General features: G+C 41.0%; 1 protein-coding gene across 1 annotated transcript in view; it reads right to left on the reverse strand.

The window, feature by feature from the left end:
• Nucleotides 1–14,999, reverse strand: part of MCCC2 (methylcrotonyl-CoA carboxylase subunit 2) — a 63,615-nt gene extending 48,616 nt beyond the window's left edge. Inside the window, exons 1-4 of the mRNA XM_082457272.1 lie at nucleotides 14,711–14,999; nucleotides 11,296–11,362; nucleotides 3,411–3,495; nucleotides 1,124–1,225 (exon numbers count right to left, since the gene is read on the reverse strand). Coding sequence (XP_082313398.1) covers nucleotides 1,124–1,225; nucleotides 3,411–3,495; nucleotides 11,296–11,362; nucleotides 14,711–14,839 — 383 coding nt within the window. The 5' untranslated portion in view covers nucleotides 14,840–14,999. The remainder of the gene's footprint in view (nucleotides 1–1,123; nucleotides 1,226–3,410; nucleotides 3,496–11,295; nucleotides 11,363–14,710) is intronic.
• Nucleotides 15,000–17,660: the final 2,661 nt, after the last annotated feature.

Consider the following 17,660-nt stretch of genomic DNA (forward strand, 5'->3'; position numbering starts at 1 on the left):
TTTAATGACTTTAACATTGAACAAACTAGACTTCAAAAGGAATTTAGGCTTTGGCGGGTGCTGGGCCATAACCCCACACCTCCAGAGTACGGTCACTCCTCCGTCCTGGGGGTGCTGCACTAGAAAAGCTTAAGAAGCTCTGGTACAGGAAAGAGCCCAGGCTATGAAGTCAGACAAAGCTAGGGTGAAATTCTGACTCTGCCACTTGCTATATATGCGACCTTGGACAAGAGACATAACCACTTTTACTTGTCTTATTAAAAGGTCACAGACATGTTACAGAATGAGAAATAAAATTAGTCCACAAAAATACTGTATTAGACATCTATTGGTTTTGCCTACCCAGCATCTATTATTTTGGCGACAAAACTAAACTTTCTTTCAGAAACTGCCCTTTCTCTATTTTTGATCCGTGTGGCTCTAGCAGGACTGACCCCAAAGCCCATCTTCAGAGGTGAGCCCAAGGACCAGGCCTTTCTACTCAGCGTCCACGCTGTGGGCTCAACAATGGGCTCTGGTCCCAGGCCTTCACCCTCAGGAGCTCTCAGCCCACTGCAGCTGCTAAGCTTATAGCACAGAAGCCGGGGATGCCTGTGGACAGCTCGGCCTGCCTAGGAACAAAACCAAAACCCAGCCTGTGACCTGGTAACACCGTTTGTGCTCCTCGACCCAGCTAGGCCCAGACGTATCAGTTAAGAGAGTCAATAAATTCTTTTTTGATTTAAACTAGTTTGCACATCTATCATCTGCCAGAGAAAGAGTGCTGACCATATTCAACCATATGATTATGTAAGAAAGGTCAATTTTAATTACTATGAAGTACTACTTTAGACCTTTTTAAACGAGTGAAATCTTTTTCAGTCATACTATCCAACACTAGAGCAGCTCTAGTGAAAAGATAAAATCAGTCTTGCCCTGGCCCTTGCCTCCACGGAATCTCAAGAGCTAAAATGCACACACTGCACAGATGAATCTAACACATGTCTGGGTAGGAAGCCTCAGTCCTAAATAATATCACGAGCATAAAACTCACACGCTCATATGCAGAGCAGTGAGTGCTGGACACCCTGACTCTTCGGCCTGCTTCCTGAAGCACATGGCAGAGTGTGGGCAGAATACTCACCCTGACACTCTCCCAATGCCTGTAATAATGCCACCGGCGGGGACCTCCTCATCACCATACAACTGGTAACCGGCAAATTGGGATAATTCCAGGAATGGAGACCTGAACGGAAGAAAAGATGCTGCTTGAATTAATGTCGTTTTTCAAAAAATCATATTTAAACAGTTAACACGTGGAAAAGGAAATTTTTTTCTTTAATGGGGCAATGTTTCAAATACACGTGTTGGACATAAAATTTACCAAAAAAATGTCAATAACAAAATCTAGGGGACTTCCCTGGTGGTGTAGTGGTTAAGAATCCGCCTGCCAATGCAGGGGACACGGGTTCGAGCCCTGGTCCAGGAAGATCCCACATGCCATGGAGTCACTAAGCCTGTGTGCCACAACTACTGAGCCTGCGCTCTAGAGCCCGCAAGCCACAACTGCTGAAGCCCGTGCGCCACAACTACTGAAGCCCGTGTGCCTAGAGCCTGTGCTCTGCAACAAGAGAAGCCACCGAAATGAGAAGCCTGCACAGCACAATGAAGAGTAGCCCCCGCTCACCGCAACTAGAGAAAGCCCGCCCGCAGCAACGAAGACCCAATGCGGCCAAAAATAAATAAATAAATTTAAAAGAAAAAAAAAAATCTAGTGTGACCACCCTGGGGATTTATACGGTATAGCCATACAAAGGAACAGTAGGTTCTTATTTTTAAAGATGTTGTACAGATGTGTTTATTAATATAGAAAGAGAATGGCACCTAACACTTACGTAGCACCTACCACGTGCCAGCCTCTCTCCTAGGAGCTTCAGAAACACTAACTCATTCATTCCTCAGAACTACCTCCTGATGTGGATCCTATTATGATCCCCACTGACTGATGAGGAAACTGAAACACAGAGATTAGGTCAGTTGTCTAAGGTCACACAACTACTAGTAAGTGGCAGAGTTGGGTTTTAATAAGCTCTGTAATAAGGGACCAGGCTCTTAACCACTGTATTACACTTAAATGTTCAGGATACACTGGCGGGACGGGGGACAGGGGGAGGCAGGGGGTTATAAAACACCACATTTAGTATGATTCCATTTTTCTTTAAAAAAAAAAAAAAAAGTGATTCACATTTGCATAAAAACAGTGTAGAAGGATACACACTAGGTGTTAACGGTGATTGTCTCCAGGCTGGGCGTGTGTGTGCATGTCCCCAGAAACAATACTTTTGAGCCTTCATTTCTCTCTCTAACTGGTCTTTTTTTTTTTTATGATTTATTTATTTGTTTGTTTGTTTATTTATTTATTTGTTTGGCTGCGCTGGGTCTTAGTTGCGGCATGTGGGATCTAAGTTCCCTGACCGGGCACTGGCAGCGTGGAGTCTTAGCCACTGGACCACCAGGGTAGTCCCTCTCTCTAACGGGTCTTGGTGCTTCCACCCTCAAGGCCCACAGTCTACTCACAAGACAACAGCCAGAATAACTTTTTAAAACCTAAGTCAGATAAGGCCTACAAAGTCTCCCCATTTCTGTCAGAGTAAAAGCCCAAACTCTTACACTGGCCTACAAACCTCTTACCGAAATCGCCCGTCTCCTGCTACTCCCCCGTTCACTCCCTCCACCCCACCACATGGCCTTCTGGCCCCTTTAGCATATCAGCATCTGTGACCTGCCCCCACCGCAGAACCTTCGCACTGGCCACTCCCCTCCGCCTGCAACGCTCTCTCCCCAGATATTTAGAGCCCATCTCTCTTCACTCCTTCCAATCTTTGCTCAAATGTCACCACCTCAATGAGGCCTATTCTAACCACCTCATTTGAAACTACAACTTGACCTTCATCTTTCTCTCCCGTACTCTGGTCTACCTTTTCTTTATCCCATGACATTTATCACCTTCTAACATACTATATAATTTATGACACTTATCGTTTATTTTCTATCTCCTCCTGCTACAATGTAAATTCCAGTAGGGCAAGGAACTTTGTTTATTTTGTTCAGTGATGTATCACTAGCACCTAGAACAGCACCTGACACATAGTAGCCTCGCAATAAACATCTGTTGTTGAATCTTACGATAAGAAGCAGAATTTAAAATCATTTATTTATAAAACTATCTAAGATGGGAATTCCCTGGTGGTCCAGTGGTTAGGACTCTGCACTGTAACTGCCGAGGGCCTGGGTTCAATCCCTGGTCGGGGAACTAAGATCCTACGAGCCACGTGGCACGTCCAAAAAACAAAACAAAACAAAAAAAAACTATCTAAGAAAGCACCATGGAATAGAGAACACCCTGAGCCAGCACTTGGGTATGTACCAACCCTGGGTCTATAAGATTGTCAACTCTTTCTCTTGGTAACAGTTTTCCTCTTGATACGTGACGTGCTCGGGCTTTCTCACCACCTCCTGTGATAAAAAATAGGATTAGATTAGATGAATTCATTATAAGGTCTCCATTTAACTTAATACCAGAAAAACATATAACACTTAATCCAAAATATGGTACTTTTTAAAAAATTTAACATATCCTGTGAAAAACAGCTAATTTTTCAGATCATTCAAACTGGCATTTTTTAAAATCAATCTATCCCTGAGCCCACAGTATATTATACATTTTCTAAATTCAGTAGTAATTACTTAAGGAAATAACACAGTACTTTTCTCTGCATCTCATACATTGCAAATACTGTCTCATCTCCACCACACTTATTACACCTACTATAAATACTAGCACTGTCCTATACACTACGTGAAATTTGAAAAGTTCCTAACTTCATTTGTACCAGGTAAAAAGCATTATTTTAGTAATGATTTCCATAATAAGCACAACAAAACTTAGCTAAAGGTGCTATTTTTAGGCCCCCAAATAGGAGAGAATTGAACACCTTATACAGCAATTTAAAAGTCCCCTTTTGTTAGTATCCTGAATCAGAGATGATCTTCGGTGTTTCCTGACATTGCTCCAGACTAAAGGAAATTACAATAATTGAAGAGTCCGTTGGGGTAACCAACCCAGTGAGGCTGCTTGAGGTGAGGGGTACACCAAACCTCACCCAGCCTGAGAACAGCTGGGTTCGGTACCTGGGGAATATCCATAACCCACTCTCAGCAAACCAAGGTAAATAATCAGAACAGACGATCAAATTGTACCTAAATATGTTTACCTTCACTGTTGCCCAAGAGTTCCATCTTAATATACTCCTTGTCTACTGAAATGTTCAGCTGTTGAAGAAAGCTATTTGTTTTTTAGGTGAGCAAATAAGTTCATACAGATTTCAAACAAGCCTCCAAGTAGCACAACCTTATTTTCAAATCAGGACTTTCCTATGTCTAAGAGGATTTTTTTTTTTTTTCTGAAAAGGTAGAGGGCATATTTTTAAGACTAAATCTGCCTTAAGGTAACCAAGAAAATCATAACATACATCTAATCTTTTAAAATGAAAATAATTCTGGGAGGGAAAGCCTTACAAGATAGTATGAATTAAATCAAACAGCTTTCCTCTTTTCTCCCAGCCACCAAGAACTCAGAGTGCCCTACTGAGGTGTGTATGGTTATAGGAGAGAGGGAGGACGAAAGAGTGACAAAGGGCAGAGGAAACTTCTGAGAGTGACACATTCATCGTCTTGATTGTGGTGACGGTTTCACGGGTGTATACATATGTCAAAACTCATCAAACTGTACGCTTTAAATAATGCGGCTTATAACAATTACACCTTAATAAAGCTGTTTAAAAGTAAGTATTAAAGAAAAATAAACCTAAGACACTGCAAAGAAGACCAGGCTTGGGTGAGGGTCTTTGGAGAGTTTGGCGACATAAGCGTCCACTAAGGGGCTAGCAGGAAAAAGCATGGCAGGGGAGGGTGGGATGAAAAAGAGATAAGAAAACATATCTGTGTTTTGGTTTTTTTTTTTTTAGTACTTAAAGCAACATTATTCTTAATTCTGCCTAGAGCTTCACTTTGCTATTCCGAGCACCTAGTGAATTCTGTTTTTATTAGGAAAACCCAGAAAGAGTGCTATCCTTGATACAGATTCTCAGGTCACAGAATTCAGCTCCTCTGGCATTTAAACTGGCCTAGGATATGTGGACCACCACAAAAAGACAGAATGTCACAGCACCTTAGTTTTCCAAGGATTACTCTTAAAAGATTTTGCATTAACTATCTCCACTCCCACAGACTCAGAGCCAGAAAAGCCTGATGTTTTCCTTCTTTCTCATTTACCATACTGCACTGATTCTAAAACACACATTTTGTTCACATTTTAACACCCCTAAAATCAGGAAGCATTTTACAGTTTATAGCATCTTTTCATCTCTGTCACCAGGGGGCAGTCGCGACATAGCTGTCTGCCTCTGGGTGCACAGCACAAATGTCTAACTGTGGTCACTTCAATGGTGCTATATGCATTGCTGGAACTACCTGCATGCAGTTTAACGTGAATTTTCAAATGTTTTCAAAAACTACACAAGCCTTAAACAACAAGGTCCTACTGTATAGCACAGGGAACTATATTTAATATCCTGTAATAAATTGTAATTGAAGAGAATATGAAAAATGTATATATATGTATAACTGAATCACTTTGCTGTACAGCAGATTAACATGACATGTAAACCAACTATATTTCAGTAAAGTAAATTTTTTAAAAGACTACACAAGCCTTATCTTAAGGTCATTAAAAGACCCCCTTTCAACCACCAAAAACTATTCGTGTTTTTCTATATCAATAAAGTTACTACCCAGTTTTAGAAAAACTAAGCACTCTGAATCTATCAAAACACTTAGAGCCCTTCAATTAACTTGTGTTAATCAAAGTACTTAGTTCTGGCTACCACGAATAACACAGCTGGGTTAATCCTTGTTCCATGTACAGAAATGACTAAGCCACTCCTAGCAATCCTACATGCTCCAACAGGAACCAAAGGGGATAGCAAAGACGGTACCCTGAGAAGAAATCTGAAACAAAGATAGCAGTGAGGCAGAAAGAAAGGAAAAGACAAAAAGGAGGACAAGAGTCCACTCATTATTGTCAACCTTTTTATTTATGAGAAGTTCTATCAAATGAAAACTTCAAGGATTAACTTTCGAAGCAACCCGAAACACTGTCCCTTCTTCTTATCTGAAAATTACTTAGGAAATCTTATGAATTTTAAAGCCAGGATGGGGCTTCCCTGGTGGCGCAGTGGTTAAGAATCTGCCTGCCAGTTCAGGGGACATGGGTTCGAGCCCTGGTCCGGGAAGATTCCACATGCCGCGGAGCAACTAAGCCCGTGCGCCACAACTACTAAGCCCACGCACCTAGAGCCCGTGCTCCACAACAAGAGAAGCCACCACAATGAGAAGCCCACGCACCGCAACAAAGAGTAGCCTCTGCTCGCTGCAACTAGAGAAAGCCCACATGCAGCAATGAAGACCCAATGCAAACAAAAATAAATAAATAAAATAAATTTATTTTTAAAATAAATAAATAAATAAAAGTCAGGATGTCTATACAGGTGGCCAACAGGCACAAGAAAAGACGCTCAGCATCGTTAATTATATATTAGAGAAATGCAAATCAAAACTACAATGAAGTGCCACCTCACGTCAGTCAGAATGGCCATCATTAAAAAGTCTACAAATAACAAATGCCGGAGAGAGGGTGTGGAGAAAAGGGAAACCTCCTACACTGCTGGTGGGAATGTAAACTGGTGCAGCCACTATGGAAAACAGTGTGGAGGTTCCTCAAAAAACTAAAAATAGAGTTGCCATATGATCCAGCAATCCCACTCCTGGGCATATATCCAGACAAAACTATAATTCAAAAAGATACACGCACCCCTATGTTCATAGCAGTACTATTCACAATGGTCAAGACATGGAAACAACCTAAATGGCCACTGCCAGATGAATCGATAAAGAAGATGTGGTGTGTGTGTGTGTATATATATGTATATATATATATTATATATATATATATGTATATATATATAATATATATATATACATATATATACACACACACACAATGGAAGACTACTCAGCCATAAAAAAGAATGAAATAATGCCATTTGCAGCAACATGGATGACCTAGAGATTATCACACTAAGTGAAGTAAATCAGAAAGACAAATACCACATATTAATCTAAAATATGATAAAAACGAACTTATCTACGCACAGAAACAGACTCACAGACACGGAGAATAGACTTGTGGTTGCCGAGGGAGGAGGGGGATGGAGAGGAATGGGTTGGGAGTTTGGGATTAGCAGATACAAACTATTACTTATAGGATGGATAAACAATAAGGTCCTATGTATAGTACAGGGACCTGTATTTAATATCCTGTGATAAACCATAATGGAAAAGAATATGAAAAAGAATGTGTGTATATATATACATATATATATATGCATAACTGAATGACTGCTATACAGCAGAAATTAACACAACATTGTAAATCAACAATACTTCAATAATCTTTTTTAAATGTGTGTTTAGAGGTATTACTGATAGGAGGGGATTTTTTTTTTTCTTCTTTATACTTTTCTCTATTTTCCAAAATTTCTATAATATATATATTATATAACATAAGCATATATTACTTTTAAATTACATATACCTGTGTAATATCCATCTTCCTGGCATAACAGTATTAGTTCCAGGCAACACTGTGAAGAAGGCTTTGTCCTTTCCTGGCTTCCCTCCCAAGGAGCGCTGCTCAGTCCTCTCCTCCCCTTTAGAGCCCAGACCGTCAGATGATCGAACCCGCCATCCCCAGCAGATGCTCACCTCTCCTCCCCTTTAGAGCCCAGACCGTCAGATGATGAGAACCCGCCATCCCCAGCAGATGCTCACCTCTCCTCCCCTTTAGAGCCCAGACCATCAGATGATGGAACCCGCCATCCCCAGCAGATGCTCAGTGCTGGAGGACTCTACCGCCTCTTATTCAAACCCTCTAGTCTTAATATCCAAAGGGAATGATCAATTCATCAATTCTGCTCCCTAACAAAACATACTCTCATCTCAACAAGGGTTTTGGTTCTTTTTCAGGAGACAAGACCTTATTCCAAGATGGTTTCTAGCCATCATTCTAGTCATCATTCTGAAAAGCCTACCAGCAGGATATTTTGCCTCTCGAATCATACCCAGTAGACAAAAACTCATGTCATTTTTTAACACCATTTCCTCACACTTAGAACAGGGGTTCGAGAGCTACCTGGTCAAAAAGGATGACAAATGTCCACTACCCCTGTTTTCACAAGTCACCCTCCTACTTACACATCCCTCTCTCCCTAGAGAGAAATTCGGGTGGTCTGGGGACAGTGTAATTGACATTCTTTGCTTTTTGACTGCTTACTTTCCTTTCCCCTTTTCCTGAAAACAGTACTGCCACCACCATGAAGTTCCAGGAGCTGCCAGCCACAGTACACTTGAGCCCTGGTGGACATGGGTCCAGGTTGGCACCATTATACTATATCCCCCTGGATATAGTGGCTGGGCCAAAGAATGAACATGGGACCCAAGTGAACCCATCAAAGTTTTCCAAATCGGAGATGAAAGGATAACTAGATCTTTCCTTCAGATTGTAAACTGTAAGAATGTAATCCCTGACCTGCCAGCAACATGGTTCCCCACCTCACAGAGAAGCCAGAGAGAACGCAGTCCACACATACATACACATCCTGAAATGAGAGAAGATGGGCAGAGACAGTGAGTCCTGGAGGGGCTGGAGCCCCCCGGTTCATTCAGCACTTCCTTTCCATGGTTTGGTTGTCGGTTTCTGGATTAAACAAGTTTGATTTGGATATTTGTGACTTAAATCCAAAGGGACTGAATACAGCCATCAACAAAACAATATTCTTCATATATTACAAATACCTAACTTAGAAGGAGCTACATGAAGTTTTTTGTTTGTTTTTTTTTTAATTCTCCCCTGTACCGTCATAGATAGAATGGGAGCAATTACTGCCATCTGAATGAGGTCTTTGCTTCAACTGGTCCCACACTGAGTTGCATATCTGTTTGTTCATGTCATGGTAACTTTTACAGGATTTAATTGATTTTGATCCTAAACTACTATAGTACAAAAGACAGAGACCAAGATATTCCAAATGGATTTAATTTCTGGTCTTTTCAATTAATTTTGATTAATCTATTAAGTCAAAAGAAGACAGCAATGTGTGCTTGGAATGAATAATGCCTATAATTCACAGACCCACTCCTAAGTCTCAAGTTATGAATGAGGTACTGAAAATTTATAAGAGGGATTAAATAACTGGACCAAAGTTGCTTAATTATTAGAGTAACCAGTCCAGCCTTCCACCCTCAAAATTCTACAAAGAACCAAAATACTGAGCTTATTTCTTCCCTAACACCTACACAAGTGAATATACAACTTTGGATGGTCTTTCTGTTCATCTGCCATTAATTAATTACCTTGCCTCCATCCTTAAAGTCCTCAGAGGAAAAAAATATAAAAAACATTTTTATTTAAACTAAAGAGAAATCTATCAAGGTTTTGCTAAATTATTTCACTAATGACTTCTACTGAAAGTCTGTCCTCTGAGTGTGATAAGATCATACCCAGGAATGAAACAATACCCTTAAACCACAGGTTTACAGATAAAATAGATTCTTTATGGGGACACTGGGGAGAATTCTTTTTAAATGAAGGCTGTAAAATTCATATAGTTCCTTCTCAGTTAGGTACTGTAATATATTAAGACTCTTACTTTGGAAATGGCCATTAGTTTCAAGTCACATAGCCTTCTAAATTGTCATATACACCAATAAGGGCACAATAGAATGCGATGCGGTACCTGTTTATACATTAATATTTTATATTCCTCCCTATGATGCAATTTCTTCCAAGCAAAAAAATGTCTATTATGTCCACAATTTAAAAATAAAAAATAATTACAATTTACAAAGTTTTTAGGATATCTCATTTATTTAATTAGCAATAAACCCATATAGAAATTATTTCCAAATTACATGACACAGCAGAAAATGCACAATTACGCAAAAGGTAGTATGTAGTATGAATATGACTAATGGACAGAAAATGTTTTAGTTGCTTCAAGTGAAACAAAAATTTCAGTGCGATGCTGTGGCTGAAATAAAAACCTTAAGAAGAAATAGTTTTAAAAATTGATGAGGGAGTTCTCTGGTGGTCTAGTGGTTAGGATTTGGTGCTTTTACTGCCGTGGCCCAGGTTCAATCCCTGGCAGAGGAACTGAGATCCCACAAGCCTCACAGCGCAGCCAAAAAAGAAACTGATGAACCTGAATTTCTACTTTCCCCCAAATAATGGCAGTGCTACAAGAGCAGAAAAACTGTCCAAGTAATAGGAAAAAATAAGATGTCTGCATGCCAACAAATGCAGGGTTTTTTTAAATTAAAGTATAGTTGATTTACATTATTGTGTTAGTTTCAGGTGTACAGCAAAGTGATTCAGTTTTATATTTTTTTTTCAGATTATTTTCCATTATCAGTTATCACAAGATAGTGAATATTGTTCCCTGTGTTATGCAGTAAATCCTTGTTGCTTATCTATTTTACGTATAGTAATTTGTATCTGTTAATCCCATACTCCTAATTTATCTCTCCCCCCTTCCCTTTCCCCTTTGGTAACCACAAGTTTGTTTCCTATGTGTGTCTGTTTCTGTTTTGTATACAGATTCATCTGCATTATTTTTTAGATTCCACATATAAGTGATATCATATAATATTTGTCTTTCTCTTCCTGACTTACTTCACTTAGTATGATATTCTCTAGGTCCATCCATGTTGCTACAAATGGCAATATTCCATTCTTTTTTATGGCTGAGCATACACCCATATATTTATGTGGATATATATACCACATCTTAAACCAATCGCCTCTTGATGGGCATTTGGGTTGTTTCTATGTCTTGGCTCTTGTAAATAGTGCTGCTATGAACAATGGGGTGTACTGTATCTTTTTGAATTACAGTTTTCATCTTTTCCAGATATATGCCTAGGAGTGGAACTGCTGGATCATATGGTAGCTCTCTTTTTAGTCTTTTAAGGACCTCCATACTGTGTTCCATAGTGGCTGCCCCAGTTTACATTCCCACCAACAGCAAATGCACAGTCTTGAAGAGTCAAAAACTTGATGCTACTAGTTTTTCCTAAAATGAATAATTACAAGGGACATCTTAATTAAAAGCATAAACTGAAGAATAAATGAGTGCTTACCCAGTCTGATGTTCTGTGCTCGTTCTTGGAGTTGATTTACTAGTGCTTTCATCTGCTCATAGTTTTCCTAAAACAGAAGCAAAGAAAAAGAGGGAGAGTATTATAGGAAAGCAATGATTTTTTTTTACCATAATAAGGGTTAAGGTGAACAGCATTACATGCCAACCCCATGTGGCCTCCACACTGCGCCACTTTGCCACCCGTGTGGCCTCCGTGCTGGGCCAACTCCAACGTGTAAAAAAGATTAATTCGTTCCTCTCTGTCTTTGCTCAAGCTCTTCTGCGCTACCACCACCCTCTCTGGTCCATCTATCCAAATCTCACTCCCTTTTAAAGCCTAACTGATGTTCCATCTCATCTCCAACACAATTTCTGGCTACTCCCACTCATTTTAACAACTTCCTTCCTTACACATCTACAGAACTTAATTGATCTCTAGTTTTGTTTTCTTTTGTCAATGAATATAAGCCCTTTGAGAGTTAGAATGCCATCTTATTTTTTCTGTCCCGTCAACCACTATCCTGAGGAGATTCCAACCAATGCAGAAATACTTGTTTTACACTTACTGACAAATTACACTTAAAAACAAAGCCCAGGGGGAAAATGGATTCTATTTTATGTTTAGAAAGGAACAGGGGGGAATTCCCAGGTGGTCCTGTGGTTAGGATTCCGGGCTTTCACTGCCAGTGGCATGGGTTCAATCCCTGGTTGGGGAACTAGGATCACACAAGCCACATGGCACGGCCAAAAAATAAAAAAATAAAATAATCCCAGCCTCCTTTTTCAGACAAGTGTGGCCATGTGACTAAACGCTAACCAATGAGATATAAGCAGAAGTTGTTAGGTATGACTTCTAGAAAGGCTCCTTAAAAAAAAGGACAAGAAGGTGAAGGTGTCCTTTTACCTATTCACCCTTTCTCCTCCTTTGCACCTGGAACTCAGACATAATAGCTGGAGCTTAAGCAGCCATCTTAGACCATAAGGTAAACTGTACTACTTATTTTAAATTCTTCCTTCCCTCCCATCCTAGCCAAAGTTCACTGTGAGATTATACTTCCCTACCCCACAGTCTCTGAATCTGTCCGTATTACTTGCTTTGATGAGTGGAATGTGGGCAAAGGTGACAGTGTACCAATTGCAAGAAGAGGCTTAAAGAAGGACAAAGTGTTTCCATGCTCTCCTCTTGTGCCCCAGCCTTCCATTATGAGAGGAGCATCCCACAGCAGCCACTGCCCCTTCATTCTGGGTCCTGGAATAAGAAACAAGTAGAGCAGACCTGAATCTACTACAGTCCTAGAGCAGAACTGCCACAACCAACCCATAGATCCAAGCACAAAAAATAAATACTTGTTCTTTTGAACACCGAGATCTTGGGATTGGTTGCTACTCAGCATTACTGAAGCAAAATCTGGCTAATATAGTAATTAGTCCAAGGTCACTCAGCTAACAAGTAGTAGAATTAGGATTTAAACCAAAATCCACCAACTCCAGAAACTCGCTCTTAAAGCAACATGCTACAATGTCTCTTCTGCCCACTGAAAGGGCCACTGTTGACACTTTAGCACATTTCCACCAGGTCTTTTTCCCCCTAAGGAAATATGTTGCTTGTTAGCTTTTAAACATACCTGAAATACTAAGCCAGTGCTTTTCCCACCATAGCACAGCTACTTCCCTATTCTAATTACTGGCGCACAGACTGAACCAGAACTTACAACATTTTACACAGAGAAAGAAGTTATAATCTCAGGCTCACACTCCCTAAGCCCTAGCTAGCAGCCACCGTCAAGTACATCAGCCACGACGTGACTTCAAAAAGATGGCAGAGCAGGAAGCTCCAGGCCCTTATTCCCCCACAGAGACTTCACAAAACAACCCAAAACTGGCTAAAGTAACCTTACAGGAGCTCTGGAAAACACTCAGAGGTCTACAGCAACCAAGAGAACACCCAGCCGAGAAGCCACATTCAAAATGGTGGGAAACCCATTCTCCACACTGCAGCCACGCTGATTATTCTACCATGTCCATAGGATCATGCCACTTCTCTATTTAAATATCTTAGCAGACAGACTGCAAGGTGAAATCTAAATGTGGCTTCTACACATGGCTTCCCTCCTCTACCTGGCTGCATAAGCAATCCCATCTACTCCATGAATTCCCCACCCTGGCCGGGACTTCCAAGTTCTCACTCCCACTAACCACTTTCATAACTTGGTACCTATGTTCTCATAACTCCTTTAGTTTGTATAATCTTGCCTCCCATTCTCCATCCTGAACCTGGCCAGTTCTTACCCAACTCAAGATCCAACTCACTCATTGCCTCCTATCTGCAACCACCTTTTTTAAGCTTTAGACATCACTCATCACAATGCATTGCTTTCTTGTCACCTCCCCCACAAAATTATGATTCCATTCCTACACATCTATTCCAAATACCTAAAATAGTGGCTAGACCACAGTAACCACTTAAAGTTTCTGAATTAAACATTCTCTCCTGATCCCAGGACATCTAAAGACTTTTGGAAATCTCCCACTGGATACTGTTTCTGCCTCAGCCTGCTGATTTCCATTCAACCTCCTTGTTTTCCCAAAGGCAGGAATTATTTAAAATGTATTCTCTGAGGGACCTTCCTGGCGGTCCAGTGGTTAAGACTCTGAGCTTCCAATGCAGGGGGTGCGGGTTCGATCCCTGGTCGGGGAACTAAGATCCCACCTGCCGCAGCGGCGCGGCCAGAAAAAGTCTTCTCTGAAAGTTATTTGCACAATTTAAATGTTATCTGTACAGGCTTAGAAACCATGGGACAGACTGAAAATTTCCAGCTCTGATATTTCACAAACCAGGAGTTGTTTTTTTAACGCTGTGATACCTCCCAATTCCAAGAAAAGCCATTTAAAGATAAATATTTTCTATTAACATAACCAACCATTTCAAGTGTGATAAGCACAACCCAGGATCAGCTGTGCTAGACCAGTTGTTCCCAAAGCTGGCTGCCACCAAGGCCCTGCCCTCCCCTCTCACCAACTTCATTAACAATGCAAACACCAAGACCCCACCCCAGAGACGGAAAAAGTCCAGGGTGAGGCTAAGGCAGCCGTATATTCAACAAGCTCCCAGGTGACTGCTAAACCAGAGAGCCACTGGTTTTGAGAACCACTTATTTTAAAGATACAAAGTATAGTGCCAGTGCTAAAAGTGAACTAAAATGTATCTGATTTGGAATTGTTTTCTTTTTCAAACTTCACGACCCCCTGGTGCGTCCCAGAATCATGACTGGGGATCCAGAGAAAAGAGCAGCGACTGTTGAAGTGCGCCTACCCTGTACCTGCTTCCCAGTCTGGCCAACGCCTTGTGCCGTCGGTGAAGAGGAATCACTGACTCGGGCTGGGTACTCCAGGCCCGGGCCGCTCACCCGCCCTACCTGGTAGATGGCAGAGCTCGAGTCCGGTTGGGTGCCCAGCGTCGCCACGGAGTCCCCATGATAGGCGCGCGGCGCGGGGGCAGCGGCGCGGGCGCACGGCCGCAAAGCTAATCTCAGGGCGGCCCACATGGCAGCAGGCACAGAGGCAGGAAAGAGAGTGAGAGACCGGCCTGCGCCGGTCCGGAGCCGAGGCTTTCCCCTCCAACTCCCACGCTTCGGGATACAGCTCAGCCGAGGCCTTTGCAGTCCCAACCCGCCTGAAACCTCCCGGATTCTGAGGCCAGCCTCGGCACGTGCCGGCGCACGCCGCCCGTGATTGGTCAGCGCTGAGCACCACGCCCCCCGAATTCAGCGAATAAGGGACAGAGGTGCAGCCCCGCGAGGCCTGTCCCATCGCGAGCCCCGGAGCGTTGCGGTTACCGGGGTGGAGCGACCCTTTTGCGTCTTCCCAGTCTCCCGAGATGCTGAGCTTAGAAGCTGTGGCTGAGTTTCCTTGCTGTCGGCCTCCGTGCTATTTCTGTGTGCTGTTTTCTTCTTCCCCTGCTGCTAGAAAGGGTGTTCCGGGGCTTGAAAAAGCTTATCCTTATATGAGAGCTGGAAACTGAACAGGCTTATTAAGCTGCCCTAAGAAACTCTTTAAGGAGATAACCATTCATTCAACAAATATGTCTTTAATGTCCCCTATCAAGTGCTTTTCTGGAGCAGGGAATACAGTGGAGAACAGGCAAAGCGTCCTCTTTTATAAAGCGGAGAGAACATAAACAAGTAAATAAAAATAAAAATTCTAATAGTGATAAATTACAACTTAGATGTACAATTATAACGTACTTCTATAACTTTGCCTATAACAAATCTGAGCTTCCTCACAATTTCTCATCCACTGGACAGTGAGGAAAAATTAATCTTATTTAGTCCACTTAAGTCTTAGATTTGAGTTAATTTTTGTATATGGTGTTAGGTAAGGGTGTGGCTTCATTCTTTTGTATGTAGATATCCAGTTTTCCCAATATCATTTGTTGTAAAGACTGTCCTTTCCCCATTGAATAGTCTTGGCACCTTGTGAAAACTTATTTCATAAGCAATGGTTTATTTCTGGACTCTGTATTCTATTACATTGGCTGTATGTCTGTCTTTATGCCAGTACCACACAGTTTTTTGATTACTGTAGGTTTGTAGTAAGTTTTGAAATCATTAAGTGTGAGTCTTCCAGCTTTGTTCTTTTTCAAGATTTTTTGTCTATCCAGGATCCCTTGAGATTCCATATTAATTTTAGGGTGGGTTTTTCTATTTCTGCAAAAAATGCCAGGATTTTGATAGGGACTGCATTGAATCTGTTGATAATGTTGGGTAGCATTGACAACAATATTAAGTCTTCCAATCCATGAACATGGGATGTGTTTCCATTTATTTATGTCTTCATAAAGACATGTGTTTTTTCGTTTTCATTGTGCAAGTCTTCACCTCCTTGGTTAATTCCTATTTTATTCTTTTTGATGCTATTGTAAATGGAATTGTTTTCGTAATTTCCTTTTCAGTTTGTTCATTATTAGTGTATAGAAATGCAACTGATTTTTATGTGCTAAGTTAGTATACTGCCACTTTGCTGAATTCATTTATTAATTCTAACAGGTTGTGTGTGTGTGTGTGTGTTGTGTAATCTTTAGGGCTTTGTAATAAGTCATCTGTGAATAGAGATAATTTTACTTTTTCCTTTCCAATTTAAATGTCTTTTATTTCTCATTCTTACCTAATTGCTCCAGCTAAAACTTATAGTACTATGTTGAATTGAAGTGGTGAAAGTGAACATCCTTGCCTTGTTCCTGGTCTTAGAGGAAAACTTTTCAGCTTTTCACCATTGAGTGTAATGTTTGCTGTGAGTTTTTCACATGTGGCTTTTTTTTTTTTTTTTTTTTTTGGCTGCATTGGGTCTTCATTGCTGCGCACGGGCTTTCTCTAGTTGTAGTGAGCGGGGGCTACTCTTCGTTGCGGTGCACAGGCTTCTCATTGTGGTGGCTTCTCTTGTTACGGAGCACGGGCTCTAGGTGCGTGGGCTTCAGTAGTTGTGGAGAGCTGGTTTCAGTAGTTGTGGCTTGTGGGCTCTAGAGCACAGGCTCAGTAGTTGTGGCGTACAGGCTTAGTTGCTCCATGGCCTGTGGGATCTTCCCGGACCAGGGCTTGAACCCATGTCCCCTGTGTTGGCAGGTGGATTCTTAACCACTGTGCCACCAGGGAAGTCCCTCACATGTGGCTTTTATGATGTTAAGGAGGTTTCCTTCTATTCCTAGTTTGTTGAATATTTTTATCATGAAAAAGTGTTGAATTTTGTCATCTACTTTTTCTGCATCAATTGAGATGATCATGTGAAGTTTGTTCCTTCATTCTGTTAATGTTGTGAACTACATTGATCAATTTTTTCTATGTTGTACCATCCTTGCATTTCAGGAATAAACCTCACTTGGTCATGATGTATAATCCTTTTAGTGTGCTGCTGAATTCAGTTGCCAGTATTTTATTAAGGATATTTGCATCAATGTTCATAAGGGATATTGGTCTATAGTTTTGTTTTGTTTGGTAGTGTCTTTGTCCTTTCATGTCAGGATAACACTGGCCTTATAGAATGAGTTAGGGAGTGTTCCCTCCTCTCCAAGTTTTTGGAAAAGTTTGAGAAAGATTGGTATTTGTTCTTCTTCAAATGTTTGGTAGAATTCACCAGTGAAGCCATCATATTCAGTGCTTTTCTTTGTGGGGAGATTTTTTGGTTACTGTTTAGTCTTCTTACTAGCTATAGGTCTATTCAGGTTATCTATTTCTTCGTGATGTAGTCTTGGTAGGTTTTGTTTCTAAGAATTTGTCCATTTCATCTAGATAATCCAATTTGTTGGTGTTCAGTTGTTCATAGTATTCAGATTTACTTTTTACATTTTTCTTTATTAATTTTCATTTTTAAGGG

This window comes from Balaenoptera physalus (genome assembly GCF_965194825.1).
Source record: "Balaenoptera physalus genome assembly, chromosome: 3".
Taxonomy (NCBI): Eukaryota; Metazoa; Chordata; class Mammalia; order Artiodactyla; family Balaenopteridae; genus Balaenoptera; species Balaenoptera physalus.